General features: G+C 38.5%; 1 protein-coding gene across 11 annotated transcripts in view; it reads right to left on the minus strand.

Moving 5' to 3' along the window:
• The window catches only part of Nf-YB (nuclear factor Y-box B), a 41,973-nt gene that overhangs the window by 3,634 nt on the left and 18,334 nt on the right, over positions 1-20,005 (minus strand). For 2 of the 11 annotated variants that reach the window (XM_067104303.1, XM_067104342.1), the window contains exons 2-4: positions 9,058-9,288; positions 8,336-8,425; positions 7,520-7,627 (exon numbers count right to left, since the gene is read on the minus strand). In XM_067104303.1, the coding sequence (XP_066960404.1) occupies positions 7,520-7,627; positions 8,336-8,425; positions 9,058-9,273 (414 nt within the window). In that variant the 5' untranslated portion in view covers positions 9,274-9,288. Of the gene's footprint in view, positions 1-7,519; positions 7,628-8,335; positions 8,426-9,057; positions 9,289-12,875; positions 13,003-18,607; positions 18,873-18,915; positions 19,031-19,103; positions 19,208-19,795; positions 19,930-20,005 lie in introns of those variants that run through there. The other 9 variants (XM_067104312.1, XM_067104379.1, XM_067104322.1 and 6 more) reach the window with 9 other exon arrangements.

A 20,005-nucleotide genomic window follows, 5' to 3' on the forward strand; every position in this document is an offset into this window, starting at 1 on the left:
CTAAAAATAAATACCTTTATGATATAAAGGTATGCTCCTATACAATATGTACCTCCATGCTCCCTAAATATTAAATCCCGAGATTTAAAACAATGAGCCTTAAGACTGCTCTTTCTTTGGTTCAGGAAAAGACCACCCACTACTAGTAGCAGACTAAGTGCTTTACTGTTTTCAACAAGGTTCTGTATACTTAAGGTAGTGAACAGCCAAAACAAAATTGCACTACTTCTGCGATGCATTATCCCATCCTCATGCAACAAATTGTCATAAAACTAAATGAAGTTGCAACAGCTCTCACATCATGAATGTTTACCTTCAATAAAGGCAAAAGGTATGTAGCTCGTTCTCATGCACTAGCCTAATCAAATATGTCAGAAAACCTAGTGCTCTTAGACAAGGACATTCTAGGTTTCTAAAACCACATAACAAAAGGTTAACTTTGCCTCTTCCAGGCTTAACCTGTGACAAAACAAAAGCATTCTAGGTTTCATAAAACCACAAAACCAACATTCTAGGTTTTCTAAAACCACAAAACAAAAGGTTAACTTTGCCCCCTACAGGCAGGCTTAACTTTTGACAAAGATGTTCTAGGTTTCTAAAATCACCAAAAATATTGACTGCCTCGTCCATGCTTGATCTATCTAAGTCAGTTTTTAATTGCCCCACCAGGACAGAAAAGTGTTTCCACTTCTTCCCCACCAAAGAGGTTAAATTGGAATTCCTACAGTTCTTAGAAAAACTTAGCCTTAACATCATTTTCAGCTCTAAGGTAAAAAGATAAAATAGGATTCCCTTTACAACAGCTTTAAGGAAAGTGCTTGCAATAAATTTACTCTTAAATGCTGATAATGCTATATTGAGTGAGTTTCGTAGTAAATAATCCAATGGAACTCATTCCAGAGTCTCAAAAGAATCTGCACATAAAATTTAGAGGTGCGTCTAAATTCCAAAGAGATTGATACCGAGTTGGAAGGGCTCCAATTTCAACCGATCTCAATACCTTGAGGTGCTGATCTTCAGCCAGATCTAACAGCACATGAAGCAATACTGAGGAAAGCATGGAACAATAACCTTGAAAGCAGACAGCAAAAAACTCTTACTATATCTAATAAAACAGAGAAACTTTGTTATCTACAAGGTTACAGGTGCTGCAAATTCCTCTTATAAGGGCACCCTGAGCAACACACAAACCAATGCTTCTGACACCAGGCCAAAGTTGTTTTCCACTTAAGGATAGAACCCATGACACCTCTGAAAATCCCCTTACTGGGAGGAAACAGTCAAGAATCTCCAAGTGGTTAAGTGTGAGATACAGAAGCTAGCGATCTGGAAATCCATGGAATTCTGTAGTTCGATTTGATTTCCCCTTACAGAAGAACAAGAGACATCTACCGAGAGAGTTAGAAAGCCCAAAAATCATTTGCTCTGAGGCTACTGGGGCTCTACAGGAGTCACTGGGCAATTCTCAAACTTGAAATTTGCTCAACACAGTAGACACCCCGTATTCGCGTTATCACGATTCGCGGACTCACGCATTTGCGGGTTTCTCTGTGGAACATATCTATCCATTATTTGCGGAAAATTCGCCCATTCGGGATATTTTTCACTGAGAAATATTCACTAATTACTGCATTTTCATATAAAACTTAAAATACTCAAGTATAAATATTTTTACAGGGGTTTGCTTGTGTTTAAACTCTCAAAATGGGCAATTCTAAGTGTTTTAGAGGGGTTTTAAGTATTCGCGGATTTTAGCTATTCGCAGGGGTGTGTGGTACGCATCCCCCGCGAATACAGGGGGTTCACTGTACTTCCTTAGAATATATAGAGTGGGAAGGCCTAGAGTCTGAATCAGGCCAAACTTAAAGAAACACATCCACTGCTCAAGCCTGAGGGCCCTCAAAGGAGTAGTAATCAACTGGTCATTCCTGTTCATCTGCATGCTAGGAAGTCCACATTTGAGTGCTCCTCTAATCCCACAGCAACTGTCAAACTTGCAGATGTAATGGCCACTCTATAGGTAGTTTTGTCCTTCCTGAATCCTCAATTGTCAAAAACACTGTCATTCCACAGAATGAACTATCAAACCAATATCATGTTCTTTATTTCACTCAAAAAAGCAATCTTTCCACCATGACTTTGTTTCTGACCAGGGATAAACCTGCTAGGCATCTTAAATGGTCTTTCCACCATCCTGATGTCTTGTAAGCTTTACCAGGTGTAGTGTTGACCATTCTAAGGTGGAAGTGTCATAACACTTGTCAAAATTCTTTTGTTCGAGTTATACAACTTAGGGAAAAGCAAAATTTGGACATAGGTTTAAGAATAAAATGGTTAACATTTAGTTTCAGCATCCCTCCTACAGAACCTGGCAACAATGATGGTCCTGGATTACTTACAAGTTTAATGAATGTTAGCTTTAAGTTGTAATCTCTTATGCTGAGGCTATACTTTAAATAAGCCTGATTATTCTCCAGTGAGGCCATGTTTCCTAAAAAAAAGAAAGCCCTTACTGCATAGGAAGCTTCCTTAAGGGGTAAAATTCATAAAATTCAAGAAGCAAGTGCCTATTTGTCTTCTGACAGACAAGCCGGCAATTTGCAAGTATCACCCCCACATCACCAGATATGAATAAGGAGGAGTTAGGGAAGTCGACTGAAAACCATAATGCACAGAAACTGAGCCAGGTGAAGCAACAGAGCCTAGGCCTTTGGAATACTGTTGACAGAGTTGGCCAACTTGACCAGTTGACTCAACAGAGAAGAATTCCTGCACCTAAAAGTCGATGCCATCCACCTTAAGACAACACATTCCCTGTTACTACTTATAGAGGCACTGTACACGAGCTGAAAGAAAGCACCTTAAACAGCAATACCTTCTCTGTAAATACACCTTGAAGGAACTCGCATGAGAGGATGTACTATTATGAGAAAAATGTCTCAGCACGTCCACCGAAACATCTGATCGTTCTTTTGGCAAGTCACCAAAAAGCATGGGGACAGACACACAAAATTTTTCATTCTCGACGCATCCAGCATTTTGGCAAGTCACCAAAAAGCATGGGGACAGACACATTAAATTATTCAGTCTTGACGCATCCAACACTGGGCGTCAACCTCTGGTTGCTTATGGAGTTAGGAAAAAGTCAGATGTAAAATAACCGTGAATTACTGCCTGGTCCATTTCATTCTCTCTAATTTACAGCCTCCTACTAGAAAATGAGAGACTTCTGCTATAGGAGACTACACCAATGGAGGGTTACCTAGAAGGAACCATAACGCTCTTTTATTGTCTCTACCACTTAAGGTTCTGCTCTTAAGTCTCTCCAAGCATGCCAGGAGGCTTGCAATTGGCCATCTACAAGAACCTGAGGGCTGAACTGATCCCCTTAAGGTATAAAATAAGGCCTGTACCAATTATCCTCCCTTACTGCCTTAACCTGTGCAGATAAGCCTTTACTACAGATAGGAGCAAAAGTGTTCTCACTTCTTCCAAACTGAGTTAGTATAAGCATGAGAACATTAACCTGCAGCTTCAGAAATTGGTTCACGAACTCCCTAAGTTTGCGCCACAAACACATTGCGCTGGCCCCTCAACCTCCTGTCTCGTCAAAATGCGAGTCAACAGAAGTAAGGTCATTCCCATATAACACATTCTTCAAAAGCTAAGTAGCTAGAATAATATCTAGTTAGAAAAACATTAATCATGGCAGAAGTAAGAGATTTGCCGATAGCCGAAGAATAAGCATGTAAAGAATGAACAAGTGCAGTCTTAACATTAGGATAAATCTTCTGGTGCCAGATGGAAACCAGTAAAAATAAAAACAAGAACTGCTTATGAAAGGAATTGGTGGCATCTGGCACCCATCACGGAGATGAGATAGGAAGCGGCCAGTGACCTTATCTCAACCTGTGACATCTCATTTTCAGATAATAATGAAGTAAACCCAGCATAACATAAAATGTAATGTGGCAGCCTTAATAATCTATGAGAGAAAACGGCTTTGATTGAATGTAGGGGGCACTTGAGTTTAGCTTTCACACTTAGCTGTAAGCCATAAATTTTTAAGTGTAATGTAAGAAACTTTGAAATGATATTAAGGTGTTTTCAGATGATATTTTAAGGTATATTTGGTGTGGGATGATAGTTTAAGGTATACATCTGGTGTATGAACCATTAAATGGGTAGTTATAAATGTTTCTACAGGTAGTCTTTGGTGTCTGACTGTTTAAATATGCAGTTATAAGTGTTTTTAAGGATGGGTGTCAAGTATTAGCAGATTTTAGCTATTTGCAAGGGACTGTGGTACCTATCCCCCCCCACAATACCAGGGGTTTACTGTGTCCTGAACCGAAAGAGGAGCAGAAGGCAGAGTTAAAGAGGAAGTCTCAGTACTAACTAAAGCATTAGCAAAGGGAAAAGCCTAGACTGAGTAGGGATAACTACAGACAAAGGACCTGGAGAAGGGGAGAAATGACAGGTTGATAACCTGACCAACCTGTGTTCGCAATCTATCTGCTTCCCTTCTCTTCCTATACTAACGAACTTACAACACAGAAATTCCTTTGAAAATCCCTACTTCCTCACAGCTATTCACAAGATTGCATTTTATACCATAGCAGCTGGCGCAAACAGTATGTATCTCCTAAAAAATCAACATCCTGCTAAGACAGCACTCATTCCCACAGAACCTGACATTCTTAACCTTGATTCTAGTGGAGGCACCCTAGGAAAAATAACGGTACAGTACCATGATAGCAGTAAACAGCCATAAAATAACAAACCAACAAGCACCTACAAACAATGGTGGCAAGGAGAATTCTTGACATGAACTGAGACATCCCAAACACACCTGGCGGAGAACGAGTGTTCTAGACAGTCATCCAGGCAGTGATTTGATCTTTTGTTTGAATGCAGACTAGCCTATCAGCAAAAAGACATAAGCTATCTTTAACAGTAGGTAAGATTCATCCCAAATAAGGTAATCTGCATCGAACTTTGACAGGTTGCATTCAATCTCTGAAAATAGCTTATGTCATAACACCAAATTAAAAAAAAAAAGTTATATATGTACGTTCAATATGCCAGGGATAATTCCTTTTGTAAAAGTCAGGGTAAGGATTACTCTTCATATTTAGTCACAATGTGCAGCAAGTTGCTAACAATGCTACAGCTAATCCATACATCTTCAGTTCAGTGTTACCAGTAGTCCTGTTTGTTTAGGTGCCAGTCAGGAACATAGTCCCACGAGTAAGAGTCCATGACGACATAAAAAAACAATGACCTTTGAGCCACATATCTCTTAAAAAGATTCTGGGCTAACTGGTTGGGTGGACACAAGTACATCTACATACAAAATCTGATACATCATTCAAGTACCATCCTTCCATAATGACACAGTTAGTTAGTTACAAATGATTTGTTTAACCAGACCTCTGAACTCTTTTAGGGTTCTTCTCGGGCTGGGAAAAAAAGGGGGAAAGAGTACATAAAAAATTAAGTAGTTAAATAAATAAATAAATAATAAAAAAAAGGGGGGAATTAAAAAAAAAATCAAGAGAAAAAAAAATGGAGGGAAAAAAGGGGGAAGATTATATTTTACTTATCAATTTAATTTTGTTTAAGAAGAGAATGAGATTATTAATTGAAAAGTTATTACCTTCTGCTAGAATATCCTTTACTGATTTATTTTGTAAATAAGTATTTCTTTCATGATGCCATCTGGGACAGTCAATCAATATATTTTGATTGTTACTGGGATGTTACATCTTTCACAAGTTATTGGGTTTGTGTGCGGAGTTGACATGTGTGAGTCTGGAGTGTCCATTCTGAGTCTTGTTAAAATAACCTCATTAATTCTTCGCTTTTGGGTAGAAGAATGCCACTTTTTAACTTCGTTCTTAATTTGTTTTAGTTTGTTTTGAGGGGATACATTTGTCCAATCATTTTGCCAATCCCTATAAATTAAGGGTTTAACTGATGCTAGCCAGTCTGATATGGGGGCTTACGTAGTAGTTGGGGGGGTTGTACAAGCCAATTTAGCAGCTTTATCTACTTTCTCATTACCCTCAATGCCTACATGGGCTGGGATCCAACAAATTTGAATTTGAAGGCCGTTTGTAATTAACTGATGTATTTCCCATTGGATATTTTGGACAAGGTGATTATTTGATTTACAAGATCCTACTGCTTCAATTGCACTTCTTGAGTCGCTCAATATGAGTGTTGAAGGAATTCCTTTTTTTTGTTATAATCTTCAGAGCCAATTGTACAACCACAACTAAATGCAACGTAGCTATTTGTTCTGAATGCCTACGTTAGTGAGTCACTAATGAAACCTATGCAATGTGAGCATTGCCCTAAATCAGCCTTTTAATCAAGAAGCAACCTAGCCTCTGCGATCATTTCCGAAATATATTCACAATCTTATATACATAATAAAAAGATAATTGGTTGGCTTTATGAAGAGGAAGAGTTATGCGATTTGGTGTTTTTTACGAATTAGGCCTTTAAATCATTTCTATCATTATTCTATCAAGAAAGACAAAAGCTAGAATCCAATAACTGTACGATATATACATTTTGTAAATCATTTCAAGAAACAAAAACAGCAAACTATTAACCATCCTCCGTTGCCCAGCTGTGCTGATAAGGGAGCCATTAATCACCACTGGTCTTTGTGCCTCAATTTGTTTTTCATACAACACAAGTTTCCGGGATTCTTATCAATTCTCATTCCTAACACTAAACTCACTATCCTCCATCATCAGGAAGCTATTTACAAAATCAACTGTCACATGTTTGTTTTTAGTTTTTAATCTCTGTACATTAAGTAAAGACATCAGCCTTTCCTCTATGAAAATTAAGACCCCTCTTTCTCCACCATCTAAATATGTCTTCAAGTCCTGTGGTCACCAAATGAACTGGAAGCAAGGAAAATCAAGTCTTTTGTTAATCAGCTGAGGTTTTCCCTTAAATCTTACTACAGTATATGAATGAAGTCTAGAGGATATGTTCATTACGCCACCATCCAACCAAAAGGAATAACAAAAGACAAGCAAACAATACTCCCACTGGATATAAACCTTATAAGCATTGCATGAATTATGAAAGTTCTAATCTCCATTCTTTGTTCCTTAAAAATGCATTAGTTGTAAAGCCGACTTACTGCAGAATGGAATGAAGGCAGAAACACGACTATCTTGTAGAAACGTACAAGGTATGAACAAGTATGCAAAAAAGGACAAAATAGCAAAGAACCTGATATCTACCCAACAGTAAACGTTGTTTGAAAATACATACAATTGCCAACATTTCATGTTTCACAAGATTAGTATTCTGAAAAAAGAAACTGCAGAGTTAAGAGGCCTAACTCATAACACCTGTCAAATATCCAGCTGTTACTTCTGACAGGCCTCCCAACCACTGCAGATAGCACTGCCTGATTTGCAAGACACTGATCTGTATTGGAAATGGGAAAACAGATGCCACCTACATTATTTACTTCAAATACTCTTACCTCACGGAACTTCTGCAGGTATATCTTCAGTGGTTCGACATAATTCTCAAATCCTAATGCATTCATTGCCCAGAGGATATCTTCACCATTGATGGTCTTTCTCTTTTCCTGCAATGCAAATTTGTTTCAGTTTAGAAGTCCCCAGCTGATATGATAAGACTCAAAGGTGTTATCATCACTATTCAAAATGTGCAAACACCCATCTAGATCAAGCCTAAAAGGCAATTAAACTGCAATACTGTACAGATTTCCATATACAGTAAGTGTTAGGAGAAAACTAAATATTTCAAGTGCTAGAATATGCTTATCACCTACTAAGAACATTTTCACATAACAGACTTCATAAAACACATGTAGCCACCAGATATTAATTGTGAATGAATACTGCAAGAAATAAATACATAAGTGACTGCACCTTCTTTCATATTCCTATCTCCATACAGTCTTTATTTACTACTGTCCACTTACTAGAACACTTTTGGTAAATTATTTTATCAACAGCTCTCACTTTTCATATTAAAACTTTATTATGCATAATATATGACAGCTTGTGACCTAAATATAGTATCAACAAAGATCTGATTTAATGCAAAGGTCTACCTGCTTCACCAAATTAACATCTGATCAGTATCCTTCATTTTTCTATGCTTTGGTCCTTTTTTTAATGTTTTTACATTTTTATAATTACTGTAAAATTTAAAACTAACAGTTTAAATCTTTCTAGTGTTTTTCACACCATACTGCATTTGTACTAATATGATTTAAGGAAAGCAAAGTCCAACGTGAAAAATGAATTCAATCTCAGAGCATACTCACCTGATGACAGCGGTCTGAGGCTTCACTTGTCACAAAGCTTATAAATTCGCTTACACATTCTTGAACACATTCTCGGGCATCTTTGGCAATCTGTTTAATTAATTAAGATTGATCATTAGAATTCTTTATGACAGTAAAAGGTTTGAAAGGTATAACAGGAGGAAAACCTTGCAGTTGCACTATGAATCAATTGTTAGGAGAGGGTGGAAAATAAGATGGAAGAAAGAGAATATGAAAAGTGGTACAGTAAAAGAAACAAAAGGGGTTGCAGCTAGGGGCCTACAATGCACTGCATGAGATGCAATGACTGCACTAACCCCCTGCAGTTCAGTATGTTGTTGTTGTTTATACTAATTTCACAATGCCACATATTTTTATAGCAACTATTGGTATGCAGCTAAAAAATATCTACAAAATCACAAGTATCCATCAGTATAGAACTTAACATAAATCTACATATACTTGCTCTGATCATGGTCATCTAATTAAATAATAAAAGTACATTTCAGTATTTTAATGAACTAAGAATACTGTATGCAATAACACCGCCCACACTTGGAAGCTGAACTAAATATAAACAGCACAATTAGTGCAAATTCAATACCCCCATTAGCATGCATTCATCAAAACCTAACCCATAAATTATATTTCAAATGAAACCTAATACTGTATCCCTATAAACTCTATTTGAAAAAAAAAAAAATAAATAAATACAAACATACCTTATAGCCACTTACCTTGCCTGTCCTCGGGATGCCCTTCTTCATTATCCTTGCAATGTTTGCAATGGGTAAAAATCTATCCTGCTCACGCAAAACGTGAGGCACATCGTCCTTCTCATCATCCTCATGCTGGTGCCCATGACCAACATGGCTGTCGACAATGTAAGACTCTGATGCCAAGAAAGAGGCCCCAATTTCATCTTCAGGATTATCCATTTTTATTTATTAGAGCTGGAAAAAATTATACTTTGATTTACATCCTCTGGGAACAGCTGTATGTGCATTACTACACATTCCTTGACAATTCATTCACAAAACTCAGCGTACACTATTTTTTTACTTATGACCATTATTATCCCATCATTCCTAAAGAAATCTTTCTGAACAATGAGTCCCTCAAAAACTACACCACCACCTGAAAGGAATATAGACTTCATACAACCAATTGGAGCCTGCATGACACAAAAAGTTACATTCTAAATATTGTAGTGTCTAAATTGGGCAAAAATACTGTACAGTGCTCCCCCAATTTTTTATGGGGATAGGTTCCAGAACCCACTGGGGAAATGCAAAATCTGCAGAAATACAAAATCCCCTCTAAAAATGCTTATAACTGCCAAATAGCCTGTACCCCTTAAACTAAAATGCTTATAACTGTATTTTAAAAGTTCCCTGCCTAATTTAGTAGTTTAAACAAAAATATACCTTAAATTGTCATATTCAAACAATTTAACATCAATTCAAACAAAAATATACCGCAAACATCATCCCAAAACACCAAGTCATCTTTTTTAAAATAATTTTAATGAAAATAGCAAAATATCTAAAATGTTTAATACAAACAAATATATCTTTAATACAAATTAAATAAATCTGTCTTACAGAACATTTGACAACTAATCATGTTATCCCTGTACATATAAGCATAGCCGTTTTCTCTTAGTATTGAAGTCATCCTGTTTTCTTTACACTGTATATTGGTAAAAACAATTAAAATTATCACTTATTCACTTTTTTTTTTTGCAGAGCAACACTGTTTATCCACTAATTACTGTATTTTTTCATATTGTGTTCATGACTACATACAGATTTTTATGTTAAAAATATTTACAGTGTACTTACACTTTAGTAATGTTACCTATAAAATCTGCAAATTTGTGAAAGTTCCCCTGCAGAAAAGTGAATAATGTTTTCCACAAAATCCATGACAAAATGAAGCGCAAAAAGGCACGGTAGCACTGTAACCTGTGATATTAGACTGCCTAACAGTACCTGCCAGCCTTAATGTAGAAGAAACTGAGCTGTTTGTTGAAATATAATTGCCATAAACCAAAAGCAGTCATCATTCCATCAATAAATCCGTAAAATTAAGCAATTATATGCATTCTACTTCTATCGATTAACCTAAAATCGTGACTTTACCTAAAATCATATATGTACAGTACTGTATACAGTATATAATATCTACTAAGTTCCTTTCATAGAAGTGCATAAAAAATTGCAAATTTAGATAATTTACAATTTTCCAGGATTATATAATACTTGAATTTTAAAACAAACAAAAACTTTTCAGTTTTCTTCTGAAGATGGAAAGAGAAACCCACAAGATTCTTGTGTATAACTTGTTTACTGGTAAATATTTACATATTATTGTGATCTCGAGCACTTTCAGGTCCTAACTGTGACCCTTTTTCAAGAGATGAGGTAGTCAGGCTGGTTCAAGGCCCAGCCAACACAAAAAGGAGGCAGAAGCTGGCTTAGTGTCAAAAAAAAAAAAAAAAAAAAAAAAAAAAAAAAAAAAACTAAACCGGGAGGTCTGGAGCTCTTGCTTGAGGGTATAAAGAAGTAACGTACTCAAGTATGCGTCCATAATCGTTACTACTGGCAAGAGGACATTCTAAGTCCGCCAGAATCTTCTGCAACTCTGTATAAGAATCCTGTTCCACAATGTCTGAACAGTCTAAGACCGACAAAGGAGGAGGCACTGAACGAAGTCCAGACAACGATGAGGAGTCCACAAGCGGACCATCCTAACCAGAATGCTGCACACCCACACCCAATCGGGTACCCGGAGCTGAATCTGCATAGCTGAACCCACCGGGAAGGGAAGGCTGAACCGATAAAAACCCAGAGCCGATTCCCCATTATAACCAAGGGAAAGATGAGTGAGAGTAGCCAAACCCACATTTGCTAAATCACTGGGGAGGATGCGCAAATGAAACCGCTTGTGTAGGGATGGAAGAAGATGAAGAAGAAGGAGGGAGAATGAAAGAGGTAGAAGCTACCCTTGGAGTTACCGCCGCAGAAAATGCTGGCGATGAAAGCCGCAGACCACTCGAAGAAGGTACCACAAGCCCTGCCAAAACCGCAGAGTGCAAACCCAAACTGGAAGCGACAGGCAAACCCTGTGAAATATCTGATACTACCGGAACAGCCGCTTGTGGAGGAGGCAAGGGGTTGCGCATACCCGAAGGGATGGAACATGAGCCCCCTGCAGCCAAAATCTACCAAAACTGCATTTTCACCTGTCCGGAAGCTCCTCCTACCGGAGAAGACTGTACTGAGGAAGGAAAGGCGGGAGGCAGAGGAATAGCAGATGCATAAAAAAGAAGTTACCTCAGAGGAGGAAAACCAAAATCGAAGGAGGGAAAACAGAAGATGTGGAAGCCTCAGGAAAGACCGGAGCAGAAGAAGAGGCCGAAGAGGAGACTGAAAAGGAAGCAACAAAGAAGGTGGGAGCTGGAGATGAAGTGACAGATAACCCAGAAAACTTAGAATGAAAAGGACAGAAGGTACACCGAATCTGACCCCCCTCAATAATCCTGAAACATATCCGACATGAATTCTGGACACTACTGTGTCACATACTCTCTAATGTAGAGAAACCATTCAAAAAATAACCTCTCACCATAGGTCTGTACCCGCTGAAAAAACCCAGCAATCCACCTTATATTCTGCCACATCCAACTGCAGGTCCCGCAAACTACTTCTAAAAGTCGAAAGGACACACCAGAATCCGCCTTACTAGATGGAGGAGTAGAAAACACAGGGAAGGGGGAAACTACAGTAGGAGATTTAGAAACAGTTGGAATTGAGTTAGGAGCAAAAACAGAAGGATTCTGCCCCACCATAACTGAAACATTGACTTGAGACTGAGCCAGACCGAAAAGAAGTGATGAAAGCGAAACTCATGCCGGAGCACAAAAACCACTCGAATCCAAAACCGGAACCCGTCCAGGAGAACGACTCTGCATCCTTAATACCTTCTCCTCACTACCTAACCCAAACCTATCCTCCTTTATCACACCTAGATCTTGATCCTGACTAACATTATCAACGTTAAATTTATCAATACTACAAGGGGGTTGGGGGGTAGGGGGATCCTTCACTGCCTGCTCCTCACCGAGGGGGCCAGCAGACCCTACCTAATTGGAGGCTTGCGGTTCTGCCATTACCCTCAGCACCCATTAGGGCTGGTTCTGGAATAGGCAGGGGAGTTGAAAAGGAAGAAGGATTAGACATCCTAACACTACTACTATCCCTATCTGAGAAATACTGAAGACGACTAGCTATTAAATTTTCCATACTACTTGCAATCCTATCCTCTATCTGTATGACTACCTCTCAACTCGCTAAATCCATCAGCTGACCTGTAGCAGAAGCCTAAGACACTTGAGGCAACGAGAATCTGACCGACATCTGTCGCCCTTACTAGCCAAAGACTTGTGATGATGAATGTAATCCTCCATCTCTTGTGCCTTCCAATCAGAACATTCATTGCAATGAGCCTGCACATCACATTTAACCTTCCTACATACCTGACAGAATGTCTATCGTGTCTCAAGGTACTCATCCGTCTCTGGCAGGAATAACAGGCGATGAGCTCCATCATCCACAGTCGTAGCGGCAGTCGAGGTCGACGTTGAAGCCGATGGCGCGGTAGTACTGTAGAAGATGAAAAAGTATATGATGACCAATCGAGACCGGGAACCAGCGAGTCCACTTCTAAAAGACGTTCCACATCGAAGACATCCAGAAAACCAGGAGAAGAAACCGGTAAATACAATCCAGGTCTTCACCAGAGGTCCAAAATACAAAGAGAAGTCGGGCAATAGGATTAAAACCTCGCACTGCAGAAGGAAACAGCCTTCCAGCAGCATGAACAAAAAGCAATTGATGAAAGTGGGAGTGTTGGTGCACACCTGCGTCAGTGTTGTCAACCATATGTTATGGCAGCTCAAGTGACAAGATTTTACCTGCAGCGTTGGTAATGCTGGCTGTTAAAATTCCCAATATTGGATTGTTAATTGAGAGCTCTTCGGGCTAGTGGGATTAAGGGCGAATTCAGATGTTCAGGGAGTGTATTGCAATATAAATTTTATGATCATATGGATTCTCAAAGTGACTAATCATAGACAACCACTTTTGAACCTAAGCAGGCTGTCATTTTTTGGCAACAGGAATAGAATCTGATTGCTTTCTCTGATATAAATACTTTTAAATCCTTTATCTTTTATGCAGTTTCCTGCATTCTCATTGTGAACAAAATGAAGATACTCTTTATTATTTAATGCTTAGAAATCCATTTCTTGGCATTTCCAAATAGTCAAGTTTCTGTCTTCATCCAAACACCAATAATACCATTCACTTGGCAATCTGTGGCAACCTGAAAACTATAAGATTGCTAGGAAATTTTTCAAACAGTTTGTTAACAGAATAAAATCATGTACATTTTTCTGAGTATAGTTGTAAGCATCAGATTCTCTGCAAAATTTCCTTTGGTAAATCATTGCAAAGGGAAAGTTCAAAAATTTCCAATGGGTTTTTGCCACGTAGTTTAGCTTTCGTTGATTTCAGTTTTTTTTATTTGTCCCATTACTAGTTGGAGATATGAATGTTGAGAGAAAAAAAAAAAAAAGGCATTTCTTTTCCAAGGCAAATCAGTATTTTGCTTTTTTTTTTTTTTTTTGCATGCTGGCTCATTTTCGTCCTCATTACAGTATTGATGAAGTAACCACAGAAAACAGGAAAAATGGCCTCCACTTGCCCATGGTCCTTTTTTTAGGACCAAAACTTCAAAGCTTACTGTATCTAAACCAAGCCACTTTAAAACATTTAAAAAACGTTGAAGAGAAGTTATAACATACGTTTACAATCTGTTAGTGTGGAATACATAGGACTTCAACTAACCCAAAAAATTTTTTAATACAAATTAGGAAAAATGAGGTCTGTCCTTCCACTCAAGTTTTTCATATGATACTGAAAACAGTGACAACAGTGTTGCCAATATCCATCAAAATATAGGTAAAATGTCTAAAAGACACTTCAATCTTCGAGACTAATTAAATGTTTATCACAAAAGTTCCACTGATTACAAGATATTATCGGTAATTCCTTTGGTCCTAAAAAAAGGACCTTGGGCGCTAATTGGTTAAAGCAGCATGAGTGATGGGGGTTAAGGGATCACCATTATACCAACTGAAACTCCAGCTGGATAGTCCACGTTGATGACAGCCATAACCTATGTGTACCCTCTGTGACCATGCAAAAGGAGAATGCCCTGGGCAGACAATCTCAAAGGGAGAATAAGCAGATAGACTCAAAAGCAAAAGATCTTCCTCAACTTCCTCCTCTTCAACACACACGTCTTCCACAGGAAAGGCAACCACAAGACGCTTGACACACTTTTGAGATGGTGCAAACACTCATGATCTTTGCAGAATGAGCAGTAAGAATGAGGATCAACATCAAACGAGGGCACAAACCTTAACACACGCACTCACACCCTGGACTACTAGCCTACGCCATTCTCTGAGTTGGAGAATCAACGGGTATCATAATTTTTACAACCTCAAAACCACAATAAAAAGTAAACGAGTCATCAACCGTTAAAACAAACAAACATGTAATTCATACTGGGAAAGATTTGACACTTCAAAAGCCACGTTGATAGAGAGTGCTGAACCTCTTAATCAGCTTCAGCAATTGGATCAACTTACGATGAAAGTCACTGTATAGCCTACAAGAGGAAGGTTTATATTCTTAGAGGAAGCACTATTGATTTATTTCCCTTTCTTGCCTCAACAGCGTGTGAACTGATTTTAGGACCATCATTAATTTTCTCTGTGATGAAAAGACTTGAATTGTTACTGTATATGCTATTTCTTGGGGAATTCCAGGCAGAAAACATCTGAGTCTCTTCCACAATCAACAGTAGTCACCCCTCCAATAACATGAGTTTAAATAAAACATTTTCACTTTAACACAAGCAAATGTTTATGGAGATATGTTTACTAACAAGATAATTTTGATTCAACATGGATTTACTCATAAACATCATTTTCAACCTCATCATGAACGTAACCCTCGTGTTATTAAACAGTAGCTGTACAACGATGCTAGTGCTCTACAGGAAAGACCTTGTTCCACATTTGGCACATGCTCATTGAGCAGCCCATACCTAGAGGAGAACCTCTTTCTCAACTTTTAAATCATGAGAAAGATCAAGCAGCAATACTTTGAAGACAGAAGCTTTACAGTAGAAACAACACTTAAATATCTTCCAAACTTAAGCAGCTTGAACCCCCAAAAAAGCCCTGTCTTAGATTAATGAGAAATTTGGCAACATTAATCAAACATCTGGCAAGGTTGTCATTTCAATCAGAACTGATTATAATTATTTGTAATTAAATTTTAATTTCTGTGATATATGTATGATCTCTTTACTTATCTTAGAATTGACTAATTTTTATAGCTAGATATTACGTAAGACCAATTTATAACTAGATATCAATTAGGACCAAGCTGTGTACTGACAAAGGGCAACAACCCATATTTCATAAAATAGGCATTAAAACTGCCAAAACTATATAAGAACTATTCAAGGTAAGCCTACCCATGATTCCTAAGTAGTTATATGAGTAAAGCCATAGATTGGGTAGTAATATTACTCAGTTGGGCCTTAGAATGCGCAGGTATTTCATTCAAGAACCCTTACAACACTCAATCCATGAATGATCACAAACCCCTTACGTAACCTAGCCCTACATACATGACAACCATACAAACCACCTGTTTACGCCCATATAAACCCCATTATACCTCGCATAATGACCATTATTGGTTGTATAATGCAAATAAAAAAATGTTATAGAAAGTATTTCATATACAGTACAGTATTGATTATAAAAATGTTTGAACTAAATGTAAATAAACAAATTATGACTGCGTATGTATCCTAACATAGCCTACAAATGCATTGTCCTAAGTGCAAATGAGCCTGAAATGGGAGAAATACATTATCTTTTTTTTATTGTTTCATCGTTTATACAGTGAAAATTGACATAAAAAAGGTTGGGGGAAAGAAGGTGGATTGTGCATTTTGTGTGTAGGGTAGGGTAAGGGTATCCAAGAGTTTCTCAGTGCAGTATCAGAATGCTTCTTTCTCCCTCTTTTGCTTATAACAGCCTAATACTCACATCAGTGAAATGAAAGGCTGTAGCACTGCCTTATACTTTTTGATTGCGTTTTTTTTTTTTGATCCATTAATGATTACAAAAAAAAGTGTATCTTAGTTTAACCAGACCACTGAGCTCATTAACAGCTCTTCTAGGGCTGGCCCAAAGGATTAGATTTATTTTTACGTGGCTAAGAACCAATTGGTTACCTAGCAATGAGACCAGCTTATTGTGGAATCCGAACCAATGTACCCTTCTGCACAACAGGTAGCGCTAAATCCACATTAGCCTGGACTGGGAGTGATGAGCTACCACTATCATTTATATTGTTTTGTGCAGCAAAAATCATGATGAAACAAAAAAAAAATTAAAATAAAAAAAAACAAGATAAGGGAACAAGGGATGGTGTTTGTGTGTGTGTGTACAATACAGGTATGTAAGGGAGTTTCTTAATGCAGTACTAGACTGCTTCTCTCAGTAAAACTGAAGACTGCTACCGTGCCCCTCTAGGTTTGGTAATTACCAGTGTACGTGCTAGATAAGCCCCATGTTTAGTAGCAGCCCTCTAGCAAGACATTAACATAACCAAAATCCGAAATAAAAGGCGGTAAATATTCTGACTGGTGACTATTGGGAACCAAGCCGCGGTATTAGTCTTCAGTTATACCTTCCCTCTTTCTCATGTGAAAAAGTACAGCAGCAAAATTGAAATGCCGTTGTTGTTTGACTTTGCAATTGGTAGAACTATGGGGTAGCTGTGCATCAGGTATTACCTTGGAAATTGACTTATCCTATAGTATCTGGGTTGCTTATTAACAGTTTACCATTAACCTGTGTTGGTTGACAGTAATTAACATCAGAACTAATATGTTTTTGTATGTCGGGCATCTACGAATGCATCGTGCATGCAGTGTTATAGGGGAACTTCTGATAAGAAGTGGAATTTCCTTCACTATGGGGGTCCGGGGGGCAGAGCCCCAGCTAAGTAACACGGCCTGCTAGGTTAGGTTAGGGTATGTTAGGTTACTATGGTTCCTTTTATAATTGGTTTCCTTAGCCAATCCCTTCTTAACCATATGGCTCCTTAATGACTTGCACATGCACGGAACCAATCCATAGGTACTAACAACAACATGGTGGTCCAATTTTTCTCCCGTTTCCAAAACCCCACTTTCCCAAAGGGTCCCCAACCATGTTGGTACATATGACGTTAATAATAATTGACCAAGGTAGATCCAAGTAGTAGCTCCGCAGCAGCGATTTCCTTCTGACTTGACTTTTTCTACACTTTTTTGGTCGCTAATTATGGATTTACCTTCAACTTTTGTCGCACAAATGTAATCAATCCCTGATGTCCATCCAACTAGGGTTTCCATATGCGATCTTCACAAGACACAGCACGGGTACGTCCGTTTGGAACGGTTCATATCCCGTCCGGCAAGTGCAATAACTTGTTAACGTATGGGTAATGGGCCCCCCCCTGGGCCAGTACTAAACACGGCGAAGGGACATTCCATTTGGCCGACAACAAACAAATGTACCACCAGTATCAGAAGCCCTAAAAGTGTAGAAAAACCAGCTGAAAACGTAAAAACAGGCACAGAGCTAATACTTAGAATTACCTTGACCAATAATAAACATCACCACCTCCTTCATCAGCAACACTAAAAGCATAGAAAACAAATATTTCCAAGGTAATAGTCCATGGAGAGTTACCCTGTAGTTTTACCCTACTATTTTAGGCTACTTGTTTGCATGGAGGCCGCAACCTGAATTTTTAGAATTTATTTTGCTGTTCAATTTTTTTTTTTTATGTGTAGCTTGGTAAGAGTAAAAATAATGTGAACTCGTGTAACCTGTAAGGGGTGCAAACTAACTTTACAAATTCTCCAAGAAACCCCTTTACGAATCTTAGGACGAAATTAGCTGGTTCTGTTGCATCTTAAGGCTATTCAGGCCAATTTTAAAGGGCGCCTCGTAGCCCTGCCATCTTCTACGACATCGTGGTCGCAACCTCATGCCAGCCTACTTCCTTACGTGAGCCATAACAAAGAAACGCACTAGGATAACCAAAACAATAAAAAATTACTTACAAATAAACATAAAATCTAGAGACCTGAGCCCCCAGGGAATCCATTGTCTATTCCTTGCCAAATATTTGACCCTGGGAATACAGGAGTAGGAACCATGACACCCTTCTCGGGTCCTCAGACTAATTTTAGGTTGGAGGCAGGAAATTCTTAGGACAGCCATTTCTGCTTTTCCAGCTTCTTCCACCCTATCTTAGGTTCTCTGGCCGCCCGATTCCCGCCCACGAGACACCAATCAGCGCCCATCCTCCCCTAATAGCTGCTGAGTGAAGATTGGCAGATAATTATTGGCGCCAAACATGAAAAGTTACCTGAGATTGGACGAAATAACGGCGAGTACAGATTGGTCAGAAGCGGCCACTCACAGAGCGCCGGGCCGTAAACAAACCATCATTGGCTGTTACCTGGGCCTCTCTTACTCAAACCAATTCTCCATTGGTTATTTTGGAATCACCCACACGATTGTTTACATCATACTTAATTGGCATTAATCACTTACTTTTAGGATTAAAATACACGGATTAAATCGATGAAAAACTATCTTTTCTTTGGAATGTGATAAGTGACGTCACAGGAATGGCTGCACCATGAGGTGTACGATGATTACCATTAACAGAGTTCAAAATTTTTTTCTTTAGTTCTCCCAATAAGTTCATTCATCCTTTATCAGAATTTTTCACTATCTGCACGGCGTTACATGACATAAATTTTATTTTTTTTAATCTTTTTATCTGAATAAGAGTTTGGTGAGGTAACGAGAAATTTGGCGTAGCTGAAGTCAGCAAGATGTTGCAACAAAAGCTGTTCCTCATAAATTATGATGAGTTTAACGTGCTTACATTTAAAAACACATCATTTCTGTTATAAATCACTTAGTACGGGCTTGGACACACAAAGTAAGGTAACATGCTTTCAATAACCATCAACGATGTTCCTGAAATGTGAAGCAAAAGATTATTCCGGAACCAAACAACGTGTTTGCAGCACGGTAAGTCAAGACAACTCTCTCCCAGTACCTGAATACCCCTGTATTTCACAGGAAAATGCAACTTCCATATATGTCATAAGAAGCGCCGAAACTAGAATGACGAGATAGCTGGCAGGAAGACCATAAACCTGACTTGCAGCACCCGGGGTGTGATCTAATACAATGTGAACAAAGGCTTTGATGCAATCTTCGCGGATACTCACTGGTAGTAAAAGTGTGTGTGATGGGTTTGAGGTGTTTGCCCTTGTGATGAGGTGAACACTGGCAAATGGGGAACGAAGTTATGCGATACCCCAGCAGGAGAAGATTACAGACGAATAGTGAGCAGCGGTACATTATCAGAAAAAAACTCTGCAAGTAATATCCAATAATAAGCAACTACTAAGGAAGGTTGAAAGTAGACCAAAAGCAGA

The sequence above is a fragment of the Macrobrachium rosenbergii genome, chromosome 1 (genome assembly GCF_040412425.1).
Source record: "Macrobrachium rosenbergii isolate ZJJX-2024 chromosome 1, ASM4041242v1, whole genome shotgun sequence".
Taxonomy (NCBI): domain Eukaryota; kingdom Metazoa; phylum Arthropoda; class Malacostraca; order Decapoda; family Palaemonidae; genus Macrobrachium; species Macrobrachium rosenbergii.